Raw genomic sequence first — 19,467 nt, forward strand, 5'->3', positions numbered from 1 at the left:
TCTCCTTCCAAAACCCTTTCCCCTCAGCCTATCTGTTGAATAAGCCCCAAATGGAAAGCCAACAGAGCTGGGAAAGACCAAGCAAAGCCATACCTCTTCAGTTCTACCTGAATTTTGATGATTTGGAGTTGGTTGTGGCCTTCGATTTCCTAATCTGAACAGCAGGGTTTGTGCCTCTGGCTTTTCCAGAATTACTTTTTGCTGTCATGGCAGTGTCCCGAAGGAGTTCCTTGTTGCTTCAGTGCTCAGAAAGCATTTTGCATTCGTGGAGCAGAGCAGAGCTCCCTCCCTGAGGACAAGATAAAGCTGACCTCCTCGTAAGGGTGGTTAGGAACGGGACCGTTGAGTCCCTGCCATCTGTGTGACTGACTTTGAGTGATACGTCTCTCATCCGTCTTGCAGAGTTGTAGCACAGAGGCGCTTTCCTAAGCAAGATCTCACAGTCTACGTCTTGTCATCAAATTGGAGGTGGGAGAGGGTGTAGCAGAGTTTCTAAGAGATCCTGTAGAGCCAAGATCTTTCAGAATCTTGGCTCGTACTTTGTTCAAAAGAAGTGGGAATAAGTGTGTTAAACGGAGTTGCAGCAGACCTTTGGGAGCTACGTGATGGTCATGGCAGGGATGGTATCGCAAAGTCTGTTGCTAATCACAGGATAAGTACAGGGACTTCTCTGCGCACAATATTTTGGGGTTTGGTTTGATACACGTGCATATTTCACCGTGCTTTTCCCACCCTGCTTGATACCCTTAGCCCACAAACATCAAGAGGTAATGATGCTGTTCTTTGGTGGCAGCTGCACTTAAATCCCTTTTTGGTTTTGCTTTCTTTGGGAAAAGGTGTCTTTGCTGAAATTGAGAACAAAAAAAGGGGATTGTGTCCTTTAGTCTGATGTGCTGATGGGCGATGGAGTTGAGAAGGAACAAGTGGAAAAATAAACTAGATGCATCTCACGTATTAGTAATGGCATGACACATGGCATCTGTAAAAGAACGGCCTGTCTTCAGTCGTGGAGTAGTTTCCCCCTTTTACAAAGGGGGCTGCAGGTTGCCAGTGCTGCCGCCAGTGTCTCTGTTTGCCTGCGTTTTGGAACATGAGTTTGCCTAGGTCTCGGTGTTAAAACCCTGGGCTCCTTTGAGGCAGAATCCAAGTAAAGTGTATTTTTGTCTTCTGTAATTTCTGTAAAGAAAAATTCTATTTCAGCAGCAGTTTCTGCAAAAAAAATCCACATTTTGTAACATATTTATCTGCCTTTTCTGTAGAGGGCGGCCGCTTACTGCAAAGCCTACGTTCAGAAAAATAGAAGCAGCGGTTGCATTTTCAGATTTGCCAGGTGCAGGCTGTCTGGGCTTTTCCTTTAGATGCAAAGACTAGCTTCAGGGGCCTCTGGTGTCTTCCTTGGAGCTTCTTGAATAGTGGGCAGGATGCAGGCAAAGGGAACCAAGGTGGCTTAGATACAGCGAAGGAAAATGGAGTTGACTTACTGTTTGTAACTCTGGCTTTTTTTTCTTCTTTCCCAGAAGAGAAGCCAAAACCAGATCCAGTATTAAAACCGTCTTCTCCAGTCCTCAGACCAGAACCTACTGGGGAGAAAAAAGATCAAGCTGGCCAGACGACCGAGGCCACCTCGGTGGAAACCCCACCAGAACTTCCTCTTGCTCCATCACCAACCCCGGCCGCTCCCGTCGCAGTTGTTTCTACTGCTGCTGCTGTTGTCACCGTTTCTAGTAAACCCGCATTCACAGCTGACTCAGAGGAGAAATGTGAACTCGCTTCCCCAAAAGAGGAGGCAATGCCTATATCTAATGCCGCGCCCTGCACGGACACATCAGACCCTTCGCCAGCGGAAGAGGCTGATGCCGAGGTGTGCAAGGAGCCTAGTAGTGTAGCATCTAGTGATATTCCAGTGACTGCTAGTACTAATCTAATTAATGAAATGAACGGAGTTAGTGAAAAAGTAACTGCAACAGAGAGCGTAGTAGATGTAGCCCAGATGGAAGTTGCGCCATTGACTGTTGAGTTGGAGACTCCAGAAGCACCTCCAGCAGAAGTGGAAAGCGTGCCATCTTCCAGTGCTCTTCACGCTGCTCCCTCTCCTCCTCCCACCCCACCTCCCACCCCTCCGCCTCCTCCTCCTCCGATTTCTGTTGCTGCTGCTGCTGTTACCACTACAACTCCTTCTCCACCTCCTCTTCCATCTCCTAGTGCCCTCCCTGTTGTCCAGGGAGATTTAGAAGGAGAGGAGAGCACAAGAACTACTCTTAACGAAGAGGTAAAAGATACTGAGAAGAAGGAAGAGACAGAAGCCGATGGGCAACTGGAGGAGAGCACGGAGGCTCAGAGTTTAAACTCGAGCAAGAGTCCTGTCCCAGGTAAGTGTTTGGCACCGTGGTTGCATGTGGTAAACCAGAGGATGAAGAAAAGGGGTCTTTGGGGTTCTTCTTCCATCAGATGTTTCCACTTCTATCTGCCAAAAAAAAAAAATCTGATCGTGCTGCGTGACTGTTGTGATTGCAAAATGCTAATCTTTGTTTGTAGGGACATAAAACCCCGTAATTGTTCATAAAAGAGGTAGCCGACTTGGATGTGCGTCCCAGGGTTGGCTGGGTTCATGTAAGCCGACAACGTTTTGCTTTCACGTTGATACAGGGCAGCACTCCGGAGTGCTGTTGACGAGGGAATTCAGAGGACACTGCTCTTGCTCTCTCTGAGATGACCTGTCGGTTTGTTGACCTGTTGCTCTGGATTTATCAGCCTGCCCCTAAACCAGATTAACATTCAGACCTTGAAACCCTCTGGGTGAACCTGCTGAGCCAGAGGCTTCCGGAAACCGGTGGGGTGGGGTTTTTTCCAACTATAAAAATGTGTCATGGTGTTACCAGATGTGGGTAAATGAAAAGGACCGTTAAAGCTCTTCCAAACGACTGAAGCAGCGAGTGTCGCACACCTCAATCTGTCCAGCTTTAATTAATGATGCATCTGGTTTTCCTCTGCAAAAGTAACACGTAAGCGAAATTTCCCCTTTTCCTCGCCCGGCTCGGCTATTCTCGTTTCACTATTCTTGAAATTTTCAGAAAACAAGGTGCTTTAGTTCGGGAGGCGTAAGGACTTGTTACAAATTGCTAAAAATGGAAATTTCTGTAGCTGCCTTTTAAAATCCAGGCTGTTTCTCTGAGTGTTGTTATCTGCCTTTGGTTTCAATGTCCTATCACATCACTGGTTTAGCATTTAATGGGTTAATATAGACCACTGTCTTTTTATTTGCTGTATTTTCTATAGAAAACTGCTTTTTTTTTTCAGGACTTCCTGGAAATTAAACTGTGGAAAAGAAGTTAAATCAATCAATGACTTGTATTTCGCTGCTGGAGGGAGTATAATGGTGGCTATTATGCACGCCTAGCAGTGTTAAAGCATTGAAATGCGTCGCATCTTTTACACCCTCTTTTGCAGTCCTTCCAGAGCTGTGAAGTTGAGGTTGTTTATTTAAATGTCCTTTGAATTTGATGAAATTTGGACAAGAAACAAAGGGGAAAGAGTAGACTGTGGGGTTTTTTTAAGTAACATTTAAAATAGGGTGGGTTTTTTTAGTTTGTTCTTTCATAAGAAAGCGATAGGTGTGTAATGGCATCAGTAGCATCTAGGACTACGCTCTGCTATGGATTAAATTAAATGAAAAGCTGAGATTGGCCTTGTTCCATATTTGTGTAATGCTACGCTAGGTCAATATGCTGGATCTTAAATAAAATCCAATATCTAGAGAAGATCAGAAAGATCCCTTCACTAGACCAGCCACAGGGGTTTTTTTTTTCCCTGTTAATCTTTTTCTATTTTTATTTTACTCGGGTCATTTCACAGCTCTGGCACTTGTTGTTCTTTCTCTCTGAGCTACTTCATAACCCAAATTAATTTCCTTACAAAGTAGAGAAATGGGACTCTTTCTGTAAATAAGGTTTTACACAGCCAGGTTCCAGCTTGCAATGTTATTGCTTGCTTTGTAATGTCCTGTAGTTTAAATTAAAAAAAAAATTACTTAGAGCATTTTTGGGCTTTTAATTATGCAGAAGATTAATTTTAATGCTCTAATGTCATTAGGCTAGACAGGACACATTAGCCAATGCATTGGCTTTGGCAACAGCGAAATAAATATTTCTCAAGTCACGTAAAAGATCACTTGAAACTCTGATGACTGTTAAAAGCTCAGTACTTCAAGGAAAGCAAAACACTCTCCCAGTCATTTTTTTGTGCTTTACCCCTTCTTTAACAATGTATAACTGTATTGCATTTCTCTGCCAACCTTTTTTTGAGCAATAATTTTCCAATTCTTCCTTGGAGAGAGGAAGAGAGATGTAAATAATGTAATCTGAAGGTGACTGCTGATTCAGGCGTGGGTCTAGGCTGAACGAGGATTTGCATGTCTCTGCCATACGCTGGAAAATACAGATGCTGAACTTCAGGAGCAAGGAGAAATGGCTGTTGTATTATATTTTTTTCTTGGACTAAAGGCCAAGAGTCTTTTTTTATGATCTCTGGAGATACGATAGAAACTGGGATAAGGGAAACTTCTCAAACACGTGGTGGTAAGCATGAGCTCTGTGACTTTTAGCAATGTTTCTCTGAGGTTTTCAGCAGAAGTATGCACCTATTACAGAGCAGTTGGGTTGCCCACAAATCTTACCACTTTATTCCCTTTAATCGTAGCTGATCTGATTTGACTGGGAGACTACTCAGACCCAAGACCTCTAAGCATAATCTAATTGCTGCAGCACTTACTCCTGAGTGTCCTTTTCATAGTTATAATCTGGCCTGCCTAAAAATGTGGGGGTTTCTGAATGAGACGTTAATCCACCTCCTCCCTGACGTGGCGGGGCCGTACTGCTGAGACTTGCAGGTGTATCCCGTGTTTTGCGATGGAGGCGACAGCTTTTCAGGGATGAATGGAATTACTTGCTTGTTCCTCGAGCGCTTTACAGAATACACCTTCTATCTAACAGTCAGAGAAACAATACTTTCAGGTTTTGCTCCATCAAACTCTGTCTAGAGAGAGAAACAAGGATGTTCAGACCACAGAGGCTTTCCCTTAAGCATCTTTATTATCCAGCAGTTCTTTTTTACAGCTCAAGAAAATGAGTTTTTCAGTTTTTGCAAGAAGAGACCGGAGCTGAGCAGAGACCGGAGCTGAGCAGAGCTGACCCTTTTGGGATCCAGGGGAACCTTCCTCTTTCTTTTCCGCTGGCACTAGGTTTCCACCAGATTTCCAAGGTCAGAGGATGTCTACAGGAGCACCTGTGTTGTACTCTTCTTATTTCGCAGAAATCGTAGCATGCTTGGTTTTCCTTTTTATTTTATACTATATTCTGTCTGCTCTTAATATCTTAAGTTGGATTAGCCCGCTTAATGAAGGTAGCGATGTTAGTGGTTCAGTCTTAATATCTGATAGTAGCCAGTTCATCCGTAGCCTGCTCATCAGCATCATTGGTCTTGCTTATTATCCCCTATGAAACGGGGAAGATTTGCTGGGTTTCAGAGCGTTAAACCACTGAGAACTGCATTTTTTGTTTATCCTGCAGGCAGGGTGTTGTACCTGGATGTATGGTTTCTTGCTGCTGACTGTGTTTTGCTTCTGAGCATTTGCCAAAATGTGGGGTTAGAGGAGACACGTTCACCCTATTGCGAGGGTGCAGGCAGCAGATCTCGCTCCTGCCAGCTCAGGAACTATTATCTTGAGGTTTTCAGGATGGGCAGAGCTGTTATCTGCAAAGGGCAGGAGCGCGCAGCTTTTAAAATAATTAATTCCTACTCATCTTCATTACAAGGAAAGAAAATACAGATACTATCAAGAGAGGAACTCGGCGCTCAGCCTGCGATTCTTACTAAAAACATTACTCCAGTTAAAAGAAGTCATCAGCGACACGCAGTTGCTTTTGTTACTAAATTCTGTTTTTTCTCTAGTAGCTTTGCCGGCTGCAGTGAGGGACCAGCACTTCTTGGGGAACAAAACAGGAAAAATTTTGTTGGTGGAGTGGAATTTCTAAAGAAGGTGCTACCAGAGACTTGAAGCCTTTAGGACATGCTCTGAATGCCTGCCTTTGATGTAATCTTTCTAGCATGGCTATTACAAGAAGCAAAGAGGGAAATAAGAGATTGATGTCTGTCCCAGGCAGAACTCCTAGGAACATAGGAAGCCAAAAGAGCTTAATACGCATTGAATTCAAAGGGCTGTTTCTTGCAGAGCTGATTTATGAGACTTATTTCAATATAAAGTAGCCCAACTGACTGCAAGTCCCTGGGTTTCTTAGCTGTGCAGGCTGTAACAAGCAACTTGGGGCAGTAGTTGGAAATATCTTGGAGAAATATCTCCAGCACCCAAAGCCGGAGAGCTGGAAACATAAATCAGGTATCGCCTTTTTCTTGATTTGCTGCCATAGCCCACTGGAATATATTTTCTTTCCCATGAGCTGTAAGGCGGTGGTGAGTCTTTGCTTTGGTTTTTAATGGCACATAGGCTACAAAATAAAAATATAAGAGCTGGAATTAATTTATGCTTAGCAGTTGGCACCCACATCAGAGAGGAGACTGCCTTCTCTGTCTCGCTTGATGGGTTGTGGACTTGCTGGGGTGGGTGTCTCCTGCAGAAGGATGTTCCGCTGAAGAACATGATGTCGCTGGAGAAATGGGTTGAGGTGTAGTGTAGGGTCTGCTGGGCAGATTTCTCCAGCGGTGATGTTATCACCAGTAGTGATGTCCAGGATAGTCTGGAAATAAGGGGTTTGTTACTCTTTCCAGCCCTACAGCAGCTAGAGGATTTAATTAGGTTGAGTTTTGCGATGGAATTGTGCTTGTGTTACAATTCAAATTATAAAAGAAAAGGGGAATATCTTAAAGAATGAAAAGAGCAGACGTAATAAAATAGGTAATACTTAGTAAGGACATAAAGATGAGATACGACTGCTAATGTAGATCAGTGTTTTCATTCCTGTTACCTCTCTGGTTTTCGTAAGCAGCAATAAACAGAGCTCTCAGGGCTGCTTAGGCAGCAGTACACAGGGTCTGCTGGTGCCCCTTCTCCAAGAGAAAGAAACTACCGCCTAAAACGTCAAAGCGGGCTGAAAACAAGATCTGGAAATGTATCAATGCAGGCAAAAATGAACTTCATTTGAGAACGAATTGCGTTATTGGTGTGCATGCAAAATGCTTAATTTGGAGGCACAGGAAAATTGAGAGGAAGACCAGAGTGTCCAGAGACCTCTCTTGCCGAGAGCCAGACTACACATGTTACATTTTGGTTTCCCTACGGCTTGCGGAGTGCCTCGCAGCTGAAACTCGATTGTCAGATAGCACCAGATAGCGCCGTTGTCCTGGTCGGGTTTTGGGTGTGGGAGGGTTGGCACCTAAACTCACTTTAATTTCCTCAGCATCCATTAGCATAAATTCTCCTATTGAGTCAGTTCCTGTAGCAGAAATGAGAACTCAAACAGAAAAAAATCTGATGTCTGCTATTTTAAGAGGGGAAAAATTGAGCAACGTCTCTGGAGATCTCGCCGGCGTACCCCAGTCAGCTCTGAAATACGGTCGGGTGTTAGTACGGAGTTACAGGCTGCAAAACTACAGGGCCAAGCGAAGGCTGCTGCCGCGTCTTGGGATTAAAGGCAAGTGTCGGGCCAAGCATCCTCATGCAGGGAAGCCCCAGCGCAGGAAAAGGATCTGCACGATTAAAACAAGGCAAAAGCTGTGAGACTCGTTCGGGAGGCACGGCAGGATTGCATCCTTTATATAGCTTTCTTTTGCCAAAAAAAGGTGAAAAAAATGTATTATTGAGAAGCAATAATGTTAACATCCTGACAGCTGAGGAAGGAAACGCCCCAAAACCTTTGCCAACCCCAAATCCGTGACCCGGAGTTTATTTCTGTGTGTTTAAAAATGAAACGTTATTTTACACCGTGGATGTTTTCCATAGTGTAGTTTGGGCTTGAGTGAAGTGAAATTCTGTCAAATTAAAAACTTCGGGGTTAATCAATTAAATTACTTGGCTATGGCAGTATTTAGGTCATTACTATGCAGACGTGACCCCCCTCCTTGAAGAAATCCCCCAAAAACATGGAAGTGGCATCACCAAACAAGAAGGCATTGTATCGTGGCAGTAGGACTTGATGTCCAGCCTTAAAATAGCGGGCTGACTTTCGAAAACCACTAAATTTTCACTCAATTTTAGCAGATTTCGTGGTGGAGGGAACTGTGGAGCTTCGCTTAGGTCCACGCTTTGCTAAATCACAGGAATTACCACCTGCGTGGACACCTGGTCCTTACCCAACCCCCATTTCACCCCAAGACGATGAGAATAACTCGGCTGTTCTTGCGAGGGTACAGTGAACTTCTGTTAGCGGTAATAAAAGCTAATCCCCGGCTGCGTAAGGCAAAGCCATGTTGCAATCCGTGCCTGCTTGGCTGTTTCTCTACTCTCCTTTGAGCCCCAGGAAATTCAGGGTTACTGCTGGGGCTCTGCCCTGCTCTTAAAGCTTAAAGCTTCTCCGTAGGGTGCTGAGATGGATGGGGCGTGCGGGACTCGGAGTTTGGGAGACCTGGATGATTTTTCCAGTTCCTCCATGAACCATCAGTTCTGTGAACGACCAGATGATGTTTGAATTAGGCTTCTTGTTTTTTTATTAACCTTTGCTTTTGTAGTGTTTAGCATGAAGATAAAAACCTTTTATCAGCGACGATAGCTCCTGTTGCGCTTTGGGTTGGGGCCAGCGTGCTGACTGTAGTGATTTCCACAGCCCGCAGCGTTCCTGCAAGCCCATAGTCGCCCTCCAAACAGCGAAACGCTGTTCAGAAGCCGCTGAGGCTCGTACGTATCTTTTGGGGCAGTGGGAACCTAGCAAATCCAGTTTCTTCTTTGCCCACAGGAACAAAGTAGGCCATTATTAACACTCTTCTCATTTATCCCTAGTTGAAGAGCCTTTCAAAGCTGTATTTTATTGTGATAAAATAAGTGCACGCTGTGTTTTTCCACAGTATCTGCTAGGAACCAAAGGGTCGAGCTGGAAATCTGTTTGCAGTAAACTTCAATCACTAAATCAATTCTGTTTAGGCTCTGTGTTAAATATGCATATGTGCCTCGTATCAGAATTTAAGCTGGTAGCACTTGCAACAAATTACGAGCATATTGGAGTAATGGGTTTGTCTCCTTAATATATTGTGTGGTTTCTTTTACCCTTCAGGGGGGGAAAAAAAAAGTGATTAGAGTAAATCACTGCTGATCTTAGAAATATTATATGGTGGTTTCTTTGAATCGGTTGACGAGGGAAATTAATGAATGGTGGAGTTGTTAACCTGCTTTTAAATTGAGATATAAATCCAGCTCAGGAGAGCCAGTAGTGCTGCAGGATTGAAGGAGTTGTCCTTTTGGGTGGGATACTGGAGTTTTTGGCCTGTTTATGGTTATGGACCAGATGATGGTTAATTCTTATAATATTCCTTGAGAAAAATATGTTGAGAGCAACCTTCGCTCCTAGCCTATACTTGATCTTTCAAAAAATCCTCAGTTTCTGAAGGTTTTCTTTTGCCCTGCACGATCCTTATACTGTTGGTAATAAACTCCTTGCTATCACAAGTACCTTTTCAAGCTTGAATGAGCAACTTGTAAAACAATTACCGTGTTTTAATGTCACACTAATGATTTTGTTATTCCCGCATTGAAACAAAAAGGGGTTATATCAAGCCGAATCCTCCGCAAAGCTGCGACTGCTTCATTTTCCTGTATGTAAAACCAGCGCGCGAGAGGGAAGCGCATCACTTGTGGCCAAATTCGCTCCGTATAATTTAGTGTTGTAATAGATGTACGCTTACATTGCAGCCCAAACAGCTGTAACTGCACCAAAGACGTGGAAAAAACCAAAAGACCGGACCCAGGCCACTGAGGAGGTGACAGAGGCAGAAACGGAGGTAAGAGGGAACCACAGTCTTCCTTTATCCAAATTTAATGATGATGTTGCTCTCTTTAAACTGTATATTAGACACGTTGCTTCCTAGTTGTCTCGAAAGGATCCGGGGCAGACTTTTTTGGGGGAAACTGTGATACTCCCCAGCATCCTTTAGGTAACTGGTTTTAGTCTGTTCGCTGTTGAAGCTCTTCAAGCTTTCTTCGTTCTTGCTTGATTTAACAACCCCCAACGTTCAAGAACATGTAACGGCTGTCCTTCCAGTGAAGGATGAGATAAAAGTGGGTTTGAATCCCTTAGCACTGCCCCGTTTTGTGTCCCCGCGGTCACTATGGTGACGTTTGGCAGGTTCTCCTGCTGCGTAGTGATATCATTGTGATGTCACGGCGGAAGGTTAGTTTTGCTGATGAACACCTGATGGAGAAGCTGGGAAAGGAAAACGTTGACGTTTTCAGGCAAAACCACCTCGACAGTAATTAGATGAGTAACGAAAATCTCCCTTGCTGCCGTTCTGGTAGGGATGTTGCAGGAGGAACCTCTTTGTTTAATATCCTGGGTAAAATTTGAGGTAGATTAGATGACAGAGGGGTTAAGAGTAAAAATGTAAAAATTCAGACTGCCCTGTGCATATATAAACACTGATGTCGGCCAGATGTGACACAGAGAAGCATTGCTTCTTCACTCCAAATTTTTCTTTGGTTATTATTCATCTGCTATTTCCTTCACAACTTTCCCTTACCACAAACATCGGTGAACCTTTCCGCTCTAAAAGCATGTTGTTGCAGAGTAAATCTTGAGGCAGGTGGACGGTTCTTCATCCTTTGTATAAGCAAGCGTTTGTGGTTTCTCCCCTGAAGCAGCAGATAGGCTCATTTATGCTTTATGAAAGGTATAGAGGCGCTCTCCCCTCTGTTTGTGGGGGAATAGGTGCTTGAAATGCTCACGTGCAAGGTATCACGCTGCGACAGCTCATCTGTGCGCAATGGAAAACCTGATGATTGGGTAATCCAAGGAAATTAAAAGCATCCCTGTGCTCGTTTTCAAGCCAGGGAGCGAAGGATGTCGCTGGGGCTGCGCCAGCAAGTTTACGCTCTCTGTACGCTTTCTTCATCATTTATTGGAAGAGTCTTGTGTCCTGGACCACATGGTGTTTTCACCAATGCTAATTTTTCAGAGTATTCCCTTGAAAAATTGGCAAAAATCATTTTAGGATGTGGTGCCCTCAGGTAGGAAGGCAAAAGGGTCGAGAGCCTCTTCCGGAGCATCCTCGATTAAGTCTTTCTTTTGTTTTAATGCTTTTAGAGGTGTTGGGCTTTCTCCCAGGAGAAGCGCGTTCCTGACGCCTCCTCTGTCTGAATGCAGAATAAGGCTGTGTCCTTGGAGAGCTCTAAAATTAACAGCCAGGGATACTACTAAAAGTGTTTTCCTGAAATCGAGATGCTGAAGTTGTGGCTGTATGTCACGTTACCTTCTTTATTGGGATCTGCTCCAATTAGCAGCAGGAAGCGTCCGTTTAAAGGAAGGATCCCCCCCCCAAAACGAGCACGATGTGCCCTTTAAAGTAGCCGGTGAGCTGCGGGAGAGGGGAAAAGCGAAGTTGTCTTTCTAGGCTGGGATTGCTCATGGCTGTCGTGCAATAAGGCTTAACCGTTCCTTCCATCTGATCCCAGTAGACGGGCAACACTAAGTCTTTCCGGTTGCACTGTTAATTACCGGTGGGTTATCTCCGGGTATGAACCGATAAATCATCTGCTTCTTCTGTGTGTTGTTCCACATCTCCGTATCACTGTTTGAGATGCATATGTATTCCTGTTACGCGTAAAAATGCCGTACGAATAAATGAAGAGCCATTTCGCGTGCTTTGAATTTTGGCAGGTTGTTTTTAACGGAACCTCTGTGTTTCCATCTGTGCTTCAGCCTAAAGTAGAAGAGGAACTTTCAGGGGACAAAGTACTTGAATCTGAACAGGAGAAAATGAGCCATGGGTTTCAACTGGAGAGAGACCCCTCTGAACTTAAAAAAGCGAAACCTGTGGAAGAAAACGGAGAGCAGGAAGCAGAACCTGTGCGGAACGGTGCTGAGAGCGTTTCAGAGGGAGAAGGAACCGATGCAAACTCAGGCTTCACAGAGAGCTCCAGCGAAGGGCCAGTGTACCAGTATAAACCAGGTAAATCCTGTTTCAGACCCTTGCACGCTCATTTGATTTTCTGCCTCCCTCCTTTAAGGGCTTCCAACACCCCGTGCACCCTCCCCGCGGAAGGAAGGGTGTTTCCAGCGGGGCTGGAACGGGGTACAGCGTTTCACCGTGTCCAGCCCCACTGGGATCCGCTAACCAACAGGTTCAGAGAGACCTTCTGGGCGAGCACAAGAGGAAAATTGTTTTTTCTCTTGCTGGTGGTAATGAAGAGAAGAGAAAATCCCTGATTCCTTCAATTTACTGCACATGTGGATGTTGGCTGCAGCACAGTGGGAATGGCAGCGCATTGGTTGCTGTGTGATCAACAGCTGAGAACGATCCAAGAAATTCCATATAAGCAGACATACTTTTTAAATAAGAGATTTGAAGGTTCTGATTGGGTACTAAATATGAGAGCGTCTGTTTATATAAATTTAATTTCCTGGCTAAACAGTTGCATAGATCTTTAGATTTCTAGAAGAGTAAGGAAAAGAAAAGAAACAGTATGTGGCTTTCAATCCAGGCTCTGCTATTGAACTGTGAGCGTGCAGTTCTTTTGGTAATTCAAGTGTGGGCTCACGGGATACGGTCCTTTCATTGCTGGTTAGCACTGGATGTAGTCTACCTAAGGGGTGGTTTTGTTATTTATTAAGATATTTAATTTGTAGACCTGAACCTCTATTATTCACCTTGAGACCGACTTATTTCTTGGCTGCTGCCAATTTTTAAGCCATTTCTTACTCAGGTAATACATTAGTCATTTTCTTAAGAGCTTAGAAATTAAAGAGTATAAAACAAAATAAGGAAGGACCGTGAGAGCCTGGACAAGGGATCGGGAAGGAGCACCACCATTCAGTGATTACACTGCTGTTATTATTTCAGCGCTGCTTTGTTCTGACAAAGACCTGAGTTGCTTTTCTTTTATTAATTTGGTAGTATCGTATTGTTAGGAGAAAACGTAGAGGCCTCTTGATCATTTACCACACACCTATGATAGCTTACCCGTTCATTAGTTAAGCACCTCTTGAAGTTAATCCATAACTCATCAGCCATCTCTGAAACACTCGATGCAGTCAGACCGATCCCCGTCAGGGCTGGACGTCCGTTTGCTCAGCTGGAGGGGTTGGATCGATCCCTTGGAAAACAATGCGCATTGGACTTGTCTGCAGCAAAGCAGACCTGGGCACTTGGTGCAATAATCCTCGATTTCAGCTCTACCCTGTCTAAAAAGGGGGATTTTTGCCTTTTGGTCGACCACAGGAGGAATTGTGTGTTACATCCCAGTCTCTCCCCTCGTTGGGGATCCAGAAAGCCTGCCTGTGATGCTGCCCAGCTGCTTTTCACGTTAAAACAGCTTGTTAAGATCCTTCCAGGAGAAGGAAACTGAACATATAAACTGTTTCTTGTTGCTGTCGGTACTTTTCCATGATAAATGGAGGGTGGTGTGGCACAGTGGATAGGCAGCTGGCTGGGAATTCTGGCTGGGACACAGCTAGCCAGCCAAATAATTTTCTGCACCCTTTTATCCCAAAGCTCTGTAGAAATAAAACTGCCCAGAGTTAAACTGCTAAAAAATGTAATTACTTTTGTGTATTTTCATTCCCAGTTATTAAAACCCATCACTTGAAATAAGTTCCTGGTCATGGTCTCAGCAGGGATGGGGATGGTGCGAACCCGGAGACCTAAAGCCGGTGATCAGGGACTAAAATAAAGAAATAATAGAAAACCTTAGCAGCAGACCTGAACGGCCGGATAAATGCAAAGCAACGCCATTTGACATCAGTGAAATACAAAGGCGGCATCTCGTACAGATGTTTTCCTTCAGATAAAAACGTGCCGCCCGCTTAGGGGCCTGACTAGTCAACCTGGCTGCTGAGCAAGTCCGTGTTTTCTCTTCTAACTTCAAACAAACCGCGCGGCCAGCAAAGAAAATCCTGTCTCTAGGCTACCAGATGCTCATTTCCCTTGCGCTGAAATGGCTGTAAGTTTATATTTTGATTTGCATCAGGCAAGGTCCTCTACACCGCAGTTCTCCTGCCCAGAAAGCCCTCTGAAAAAATGGGTGAAAAGTTGTAATTTTTAGAGCGTGGCCTGTGGTTGTGTGTTTTCTTCTGGTTCCCACCGTTATCTCCAGCATGGGTTGTTAAAGACTTGGTGTTTTCACATTTTCAAAGGATCTTTTTGTTCTGTGCGGTGCTCTCCTCTCCTCAGCTCTGCATTTATTGCTCTGTGTTACGCAAAACCGGCGGCTTTAACTTTTGCATTTTCACCCAGAAACTGGGAATCGTCCCCGTTTTGTCGTGTTACACGAGGGAGTGAAAGTCAGAGTTCAAATGAGATGACGTGGGTTAAAACTGGAATTAGTGATTAGTTCCGTGTGTGGCTGCTGCTGGAGTTGGCTATATGCTCTCCATTGTTTATGTTCCTTCAATGCAATGTGTATTCCTCTCCTTGCTGCCTTCAAAATTAGAATAAAGTTAAATTAAAATTTCCCAAGCAGCTGTAGCAATCTCTTCCCTTTGGATTTACCCGAAACGCGTCTCGGAGAGCGGGGTTTTTGTTACCTACGAATCTCAGGCACCTTCTCTCCTTATAGAGCAGTGGAAGCCCCTGGACCCGGAGGGGAAGAAGCAGTACGACCGGGAATTCTTACTGGATTTCCAGTTCATGCCTGCCTGTATCCAAAAGCCGGAGGGGCTGCCTCCTATAAGCGATGTGGTTCTCGACAAGGTGAGAGGAGAGCCGATAAAACAGGTGCGTGCAGATTTTTTTAAATATAAATAAAGATTCCTAATGCATGCTTTATTCCTTGACCGTCTCAATGCAGAATTGTCAGGAAGGGGAAATATTTGGCTGATAGCACATCATAAAATTCTTCAAATAAAGGCGTTGCTGCCTAGTGAATGTGCACAGATGATTTAAAAACTGAAGCATTTTTAATTATCTCTATCTGGATTAAGTTATACTGGGTTGTTATTAAAATTTAAAATTATATAGCCATGAGGACCCAAGGATATAAGCAAAGCAAGACTGAACAGAGAGACAGTGTCTTTTATTAGATCAATTCTACAGTTAGAAAGCATAGGCAAGCTTTTGGGCAAGCCCTTTTTTTGGTCTGAAACAGTTGTGTCAGTATTTATGAGCTGATCTAATAAAAGATCTTTAAAACCCTGACTCTCAAGAAGTTTTGTGATTTCTATCCAGCTTTATTACAGGTGTGATTTTCTCTGCTGTATGTCTGCGCTTATTGAAATCCTTGTTATTTCTGAAGTGCTGACACCAAGACCTTATTCTCATCTCAGTTAGAACTATGGAGTTCGTTGATTTTCATGTAACCGCCACAGACTCGCTCTTAAGATTCAAGCACAGTTCAGGATATAGGTGATTCTCATGTGCAGAAACATTTCCACTCTGAATTTCATACCCAGACAAATTGTAAAACGCAGCTTTGTTCCCAAAATGATTTCATCCACCTACTAGTTTTCCGTGATTGCTTCTCGCTGCTCTGTCTGCTTTTGAGCTTCCTTTGCTCGGTCGGCCATCTGTCTTGTTAACACAAAAGGCATTTGTTTGAGGGAAGGTGGCAGTTTTGTGATCCTGAACCAAGACTATCACATTAATTTTGCAGAAGACGGGCCCGTGTCGCCAGAATTTTATCCTCCATAAGTCATGCTCAGCCTTGAAATGTTTCTGAACTCCACCTATTTCCTCAACAGTCACCTGCAGAAGCCATATTTTAAATTAAATGCTTATTTTTAGTGTAAGTGTGGATGCATAAAACTTGCACAGTTTGTTGAAAGCATTAATTTGGATATTAAACATGACTGTTACGGTTTAGCAGAGGTTGTCTGTAGACTTGCGTGAACTTTGGTAGCTGCAGCACCCGCTGAACAGATCCTGCTTGTTTGTTCTGCTCCACGATGCAGGTCAATCAGCCAAAATTGCCACTGAGAACTCTGGACCCTCGGATACTGCCTCGAGGACCAGACTTCACGCCAGCCTTTGCTGATTTTGGGAGGCAAACCTCCGGTGGAAGAAACGTATCTGGAAGTGTGAGTTTACCCCAACTTGTTAATTTAAAAACTGGCCCTAACACCGATGAAGTCCATCCTCACACTTTCGGGCCTCTTCCGATGCTCCGGTGGTTCTGGTTTTGTCAGGATGAATGCAAGGGTGATGTTTTCTTGGCTGTCAAAATTTAGGCAAATTAGAAAAACGTTGCGGATGTTTTTAACGGGTACGTATTCGTCTTAAATGGATTTGATCTCCTTCCCCAATTCCCGCGCGAGAGGTGTGGAAACGTGTTTCCACGCTGAGGACATGTGTAAACGCACGTTTCTCATACCAACCCGGTGTCAGTGTGTGTCATCATAGGGGTCTGTTTTATAAAACATGCCAGTAGAGCAAATACATTTTACTAACCAAAAAAAAGGAATATACACAGCGCCTGTGTATGTTCTTGCTTTCTCTGTGCTTCCACACGTTGCTTTGCTTTGGTCACTTCACTCCTTGTTTTCCTGCCTTTTCCTCTGCTTTTCTTTCACTTTCTCTTCTTTTCCCTGTGTCTGGCTTTGCCCAAACTCTGAAATCCCTCTCTGAATTCTGCCTTCTTGCCTTGCAGTATCTTTTTCTTGGGGTGTAGGTGCCCCCCAGCATGGTGCCGCCCAGTCAGCTGCAGCTGGAGGACGGCGGCTGCCTCCATTGGGTGCAATCATTTATTTTTGATCCATCTGTTAAGATACATCCAATGTATCCATCTAGATATATCTAATGACATAGCCATCATTTATCTTTCGGAACTGCTGGTGTCAGAAGAGGTCACTCAATAACCTTGACTTCCAAGCGTGCAGATTTCCAGGAGGCTCACAGTCAAGCCCGGCGATTTTGAGTTGATGTAATATTTCTGGTTTGAGAGCAGCCTCGTGGCCGGTGCCTCGGTTCTGGGGTGCGTGTCCGTGTCTTGGAGTAGCTTCGGTGTCGCTCGGAGCACAACCCGGTCCCGAAACCTCAATGCTGTTTGGGGTCAACATCGCTTCCGATATTTAGGACTTGCAGGTGGTACTCCGGCGTCTTCTGTCCTTCCATGCGCTGAATGTCCCGAGCCTCTCAGCGTCTTGGTAACGTCCCTGTCGCTCTTTCTCTTTCCGCAGGCCTGCAAAGTGCAGAGCAACCCTGGATTGCCGTCCCTGGCTCGGTGCGGTTCCCCAGCATGCCCTCTCTTGGTCTCGCCTCACCCACCATTGAGGAACCTGCCGATAGGGGTAAGCCAAATCTCCCCCTCTCCCCCCCAATCTTTGCACCTTTTTGTAGAGTTGTCTTTTTCCCTAACGCCCACTGTTGATAAAGAACGACTGACAGAAAACTTTACAAAAAGGTGCAACAGTGTTTAAAAAAAAAACGAAACAAGACTTGCATTGTACCCCTCTAGGCAGTCTTCAGTGGTGGGTGGGACATCACCAGCTGAGGGCATGCTGGGACGTTGGCCTGAGCGGGATCCGCGAGGGGTCTGCACTTTGCAGACCTGTGGAAAGGGGGAGAAAAGGTAAGTCCCGCTTACCCCGTTCATTTGGAGCATTCAGCACATAACATACATCTTACATTTGCGCCTTTACAGAGTAGAGCCTTTCTTTGCATTTTTTCTGGAGGAGGGTTGGAAAGTAACGTTATTTAACAAGCCCTGCTGTCCTGTGATGTCGGCGGTTATAGGATGTGAGAGGGTTTTCAGCCCCGAGCAAAATCAGACGTTATCTTCTCGTAAAGCATGGCAAAAATCTGCGTGTACGCTGTCTGTCCGCTCGGTCATTCCACCTCTGCACAGGCCATGCCCATAAACCATTAAACCCCACTGCCTATTCCTTGCCCTCGAAATAATGTCAAGCAGCTCAGCGCTAACAAGCTTTCGGCACGTTGAGAATCTTTTGTTTTGCTTCCTTGGCTTTTGTCTTTATTTCCTTCTTTTCGCTTAAACGTGTTGTGTGACTGTTTTTAGAACTAACAAATGTCGCATCAAACAACACAAGGGGTGTAATTACGCAGGCACAAAATACAGCTAATAAACGCTCCTTGATGTAGACAAGAAGTTAGATGAGTCCAGCACGTAACGAGATGCAAACACAGAGAAATAGGGTTGGAGAGGACCGGTCCGTACCCGCGTGCCAAGGCGGGATGTGTCTGCTTTTATCCTTCCTGAGGTGGAAACTCAAGTCGCCTCGATTCTTGTGCTTCCCTGGAAGGCACGAGTCGCTCCTAGCATCTAAGCTCAATTTCACCTTCTGCATTTGAAGCCTATTGTAGAGGGAGAGAAGCAGTTCTTTAATTTCTTGGATTTTTTTTTAATGCGTTACCATGACTTGTGTCCTAAGAGCAGAAGCGGACCGTGAGGGAGAGCACCAGGTCGTGCTGTGTTACTGTGAGTTTTCGGCTCCTCCGCGGAAGGCTTGTCCCTGTTTCTTTCTCCTTTCCTTTTTTTCCCCTCTTCATCCAGAACGCGGGTACTTCAGATTAATGTAGTAACATCTGGTAAGCACTTCTCCGTGCCTTTGGTGGAAAATATTATTTCAGTGCAAGCTGTAGCGCTGTAATCGCAGGTGCTACAGAACCGTTATTATTTACTTGGACAGGGTTACAAAAGGAGGCCAGGCATGAGCTCAAGCTCCTCTTTAACTTGCTGCTTTGTAAATTTGGAACCAAAAAACCCCAGATTTTTTCTGTTAAAAGTTTGATCTGTATATTATTTCACTACATGTTCAAAGGAGGCTTCTGTTCACTGCTCTTAAAACCTAATCAAACAGTTTGAACCAAGTTTATTCACAGATATTTAAAAAAATACAAAAAGAAAGCCTTTGTTCTATTAATGCACTTAAAGGTCTGGTCTCGAAGGCAGCCAGATTTGAGGAGGCTGTGACATGTTACATGCTGATATTCAGGAGATGCACAAGTGGTCCTTGCGTTCATCAGTTTTGCAAGGGAAATAGTCATATCCTTCAGGGAGGTGCCTTTGCTCTAAAAGCCAATGTTTCAGCTTTGCGTGGACCCGTGCCCGACGAAGCGCGTGCCTCTGTGGCTCCCTCCTCGCATGTTACGGCCCGGCTGTGGTTGGAGGGTCCTTCAGACCAGAGCTGCCTCTGCACAAGATGGACGGGGCGGCCGCAGGTTCCCTCTCGTTGGCTTTGCCCGTGTTCCTGGGAGAAATGAGCCCAAACATTTGGATTTTCAGGGCACGCTGCCAGTCTGGCTCTGGTTACCAAGCTTTCCGTGGGCAAAGAGGTGTGTGATGAGGTCTGGTGCGTGTGGCTGAAACTGGTCGGTTTTCTGTTGCGTTATTGTCTGGTTTTTCAGCTGGAGGGAAGTTTCTTC

The 19,467-nt window shown here is 44.8% G+C and overlaps 1 protein-coding gene across 12 annotated transcripts in view; it reads left to right on the forward strand.

Moving 5' to 3' along the window:
* The window catches only part of EIF4G3 (eukaryotic translation initiation factor 4 gamma 3), a 149,838-nt gene that overhangs the window by 101,716 nt on the left and 28,655 nt on the right, over nucleotides 1-19,467 (forward strand). For 9 of the 12 annotated variants that reach the window (XM_059830114.1, XM_059830105.1, XM_059830103.1 and 6 more), the window contains 5 exons: nucleotides 1,518-2,369; nucleotides 9,851-9,939; nucleotides 11,853-12,102; nucleotides 14,708-14,841; nucleotides 16,038-16,163. In XM_059830114.1, coding sequence (XP_059686097.1) covers nucleotides 1,518-2,369; nucleotides 9,851-9,939; nucleotides 11,853-12,102; nucleotides 14,708-14,841; nucleotides 16,038-16,163 — 1,451 coding nt within the window. Of the gene's footprint in view, nucleotides 1-1,517; nucleotides 2,370-9,850; nucleotides 9,940-11,852; nucleotides 12,103-14,707; nucleotides 14,842-16,037; nucleotides 16,164-17,261; nucleotides 17,373-19,467 lie in introns of all 12 variants that reach the window. The other 3 variants (XM_059830102.1, XM_059830104.1, XM_059830106.1) reach the window with 1 other exon arrangement.

The sequence above is a fragment of the Gavia stellata genome, chromosome 27 (genome assembly GCF_030936135.1).
Source record: "Gavia stellata isolate bGavSte3 chromosome 27, bGavSte3.hap2, whole genome shotgun sequence".
Classification (NCBI taxonomy): Eukaryota; Metazoa; Chordata; class Aves; order Gaviiformes; family Gaviidae; genus Gavia; species Gavia stellata.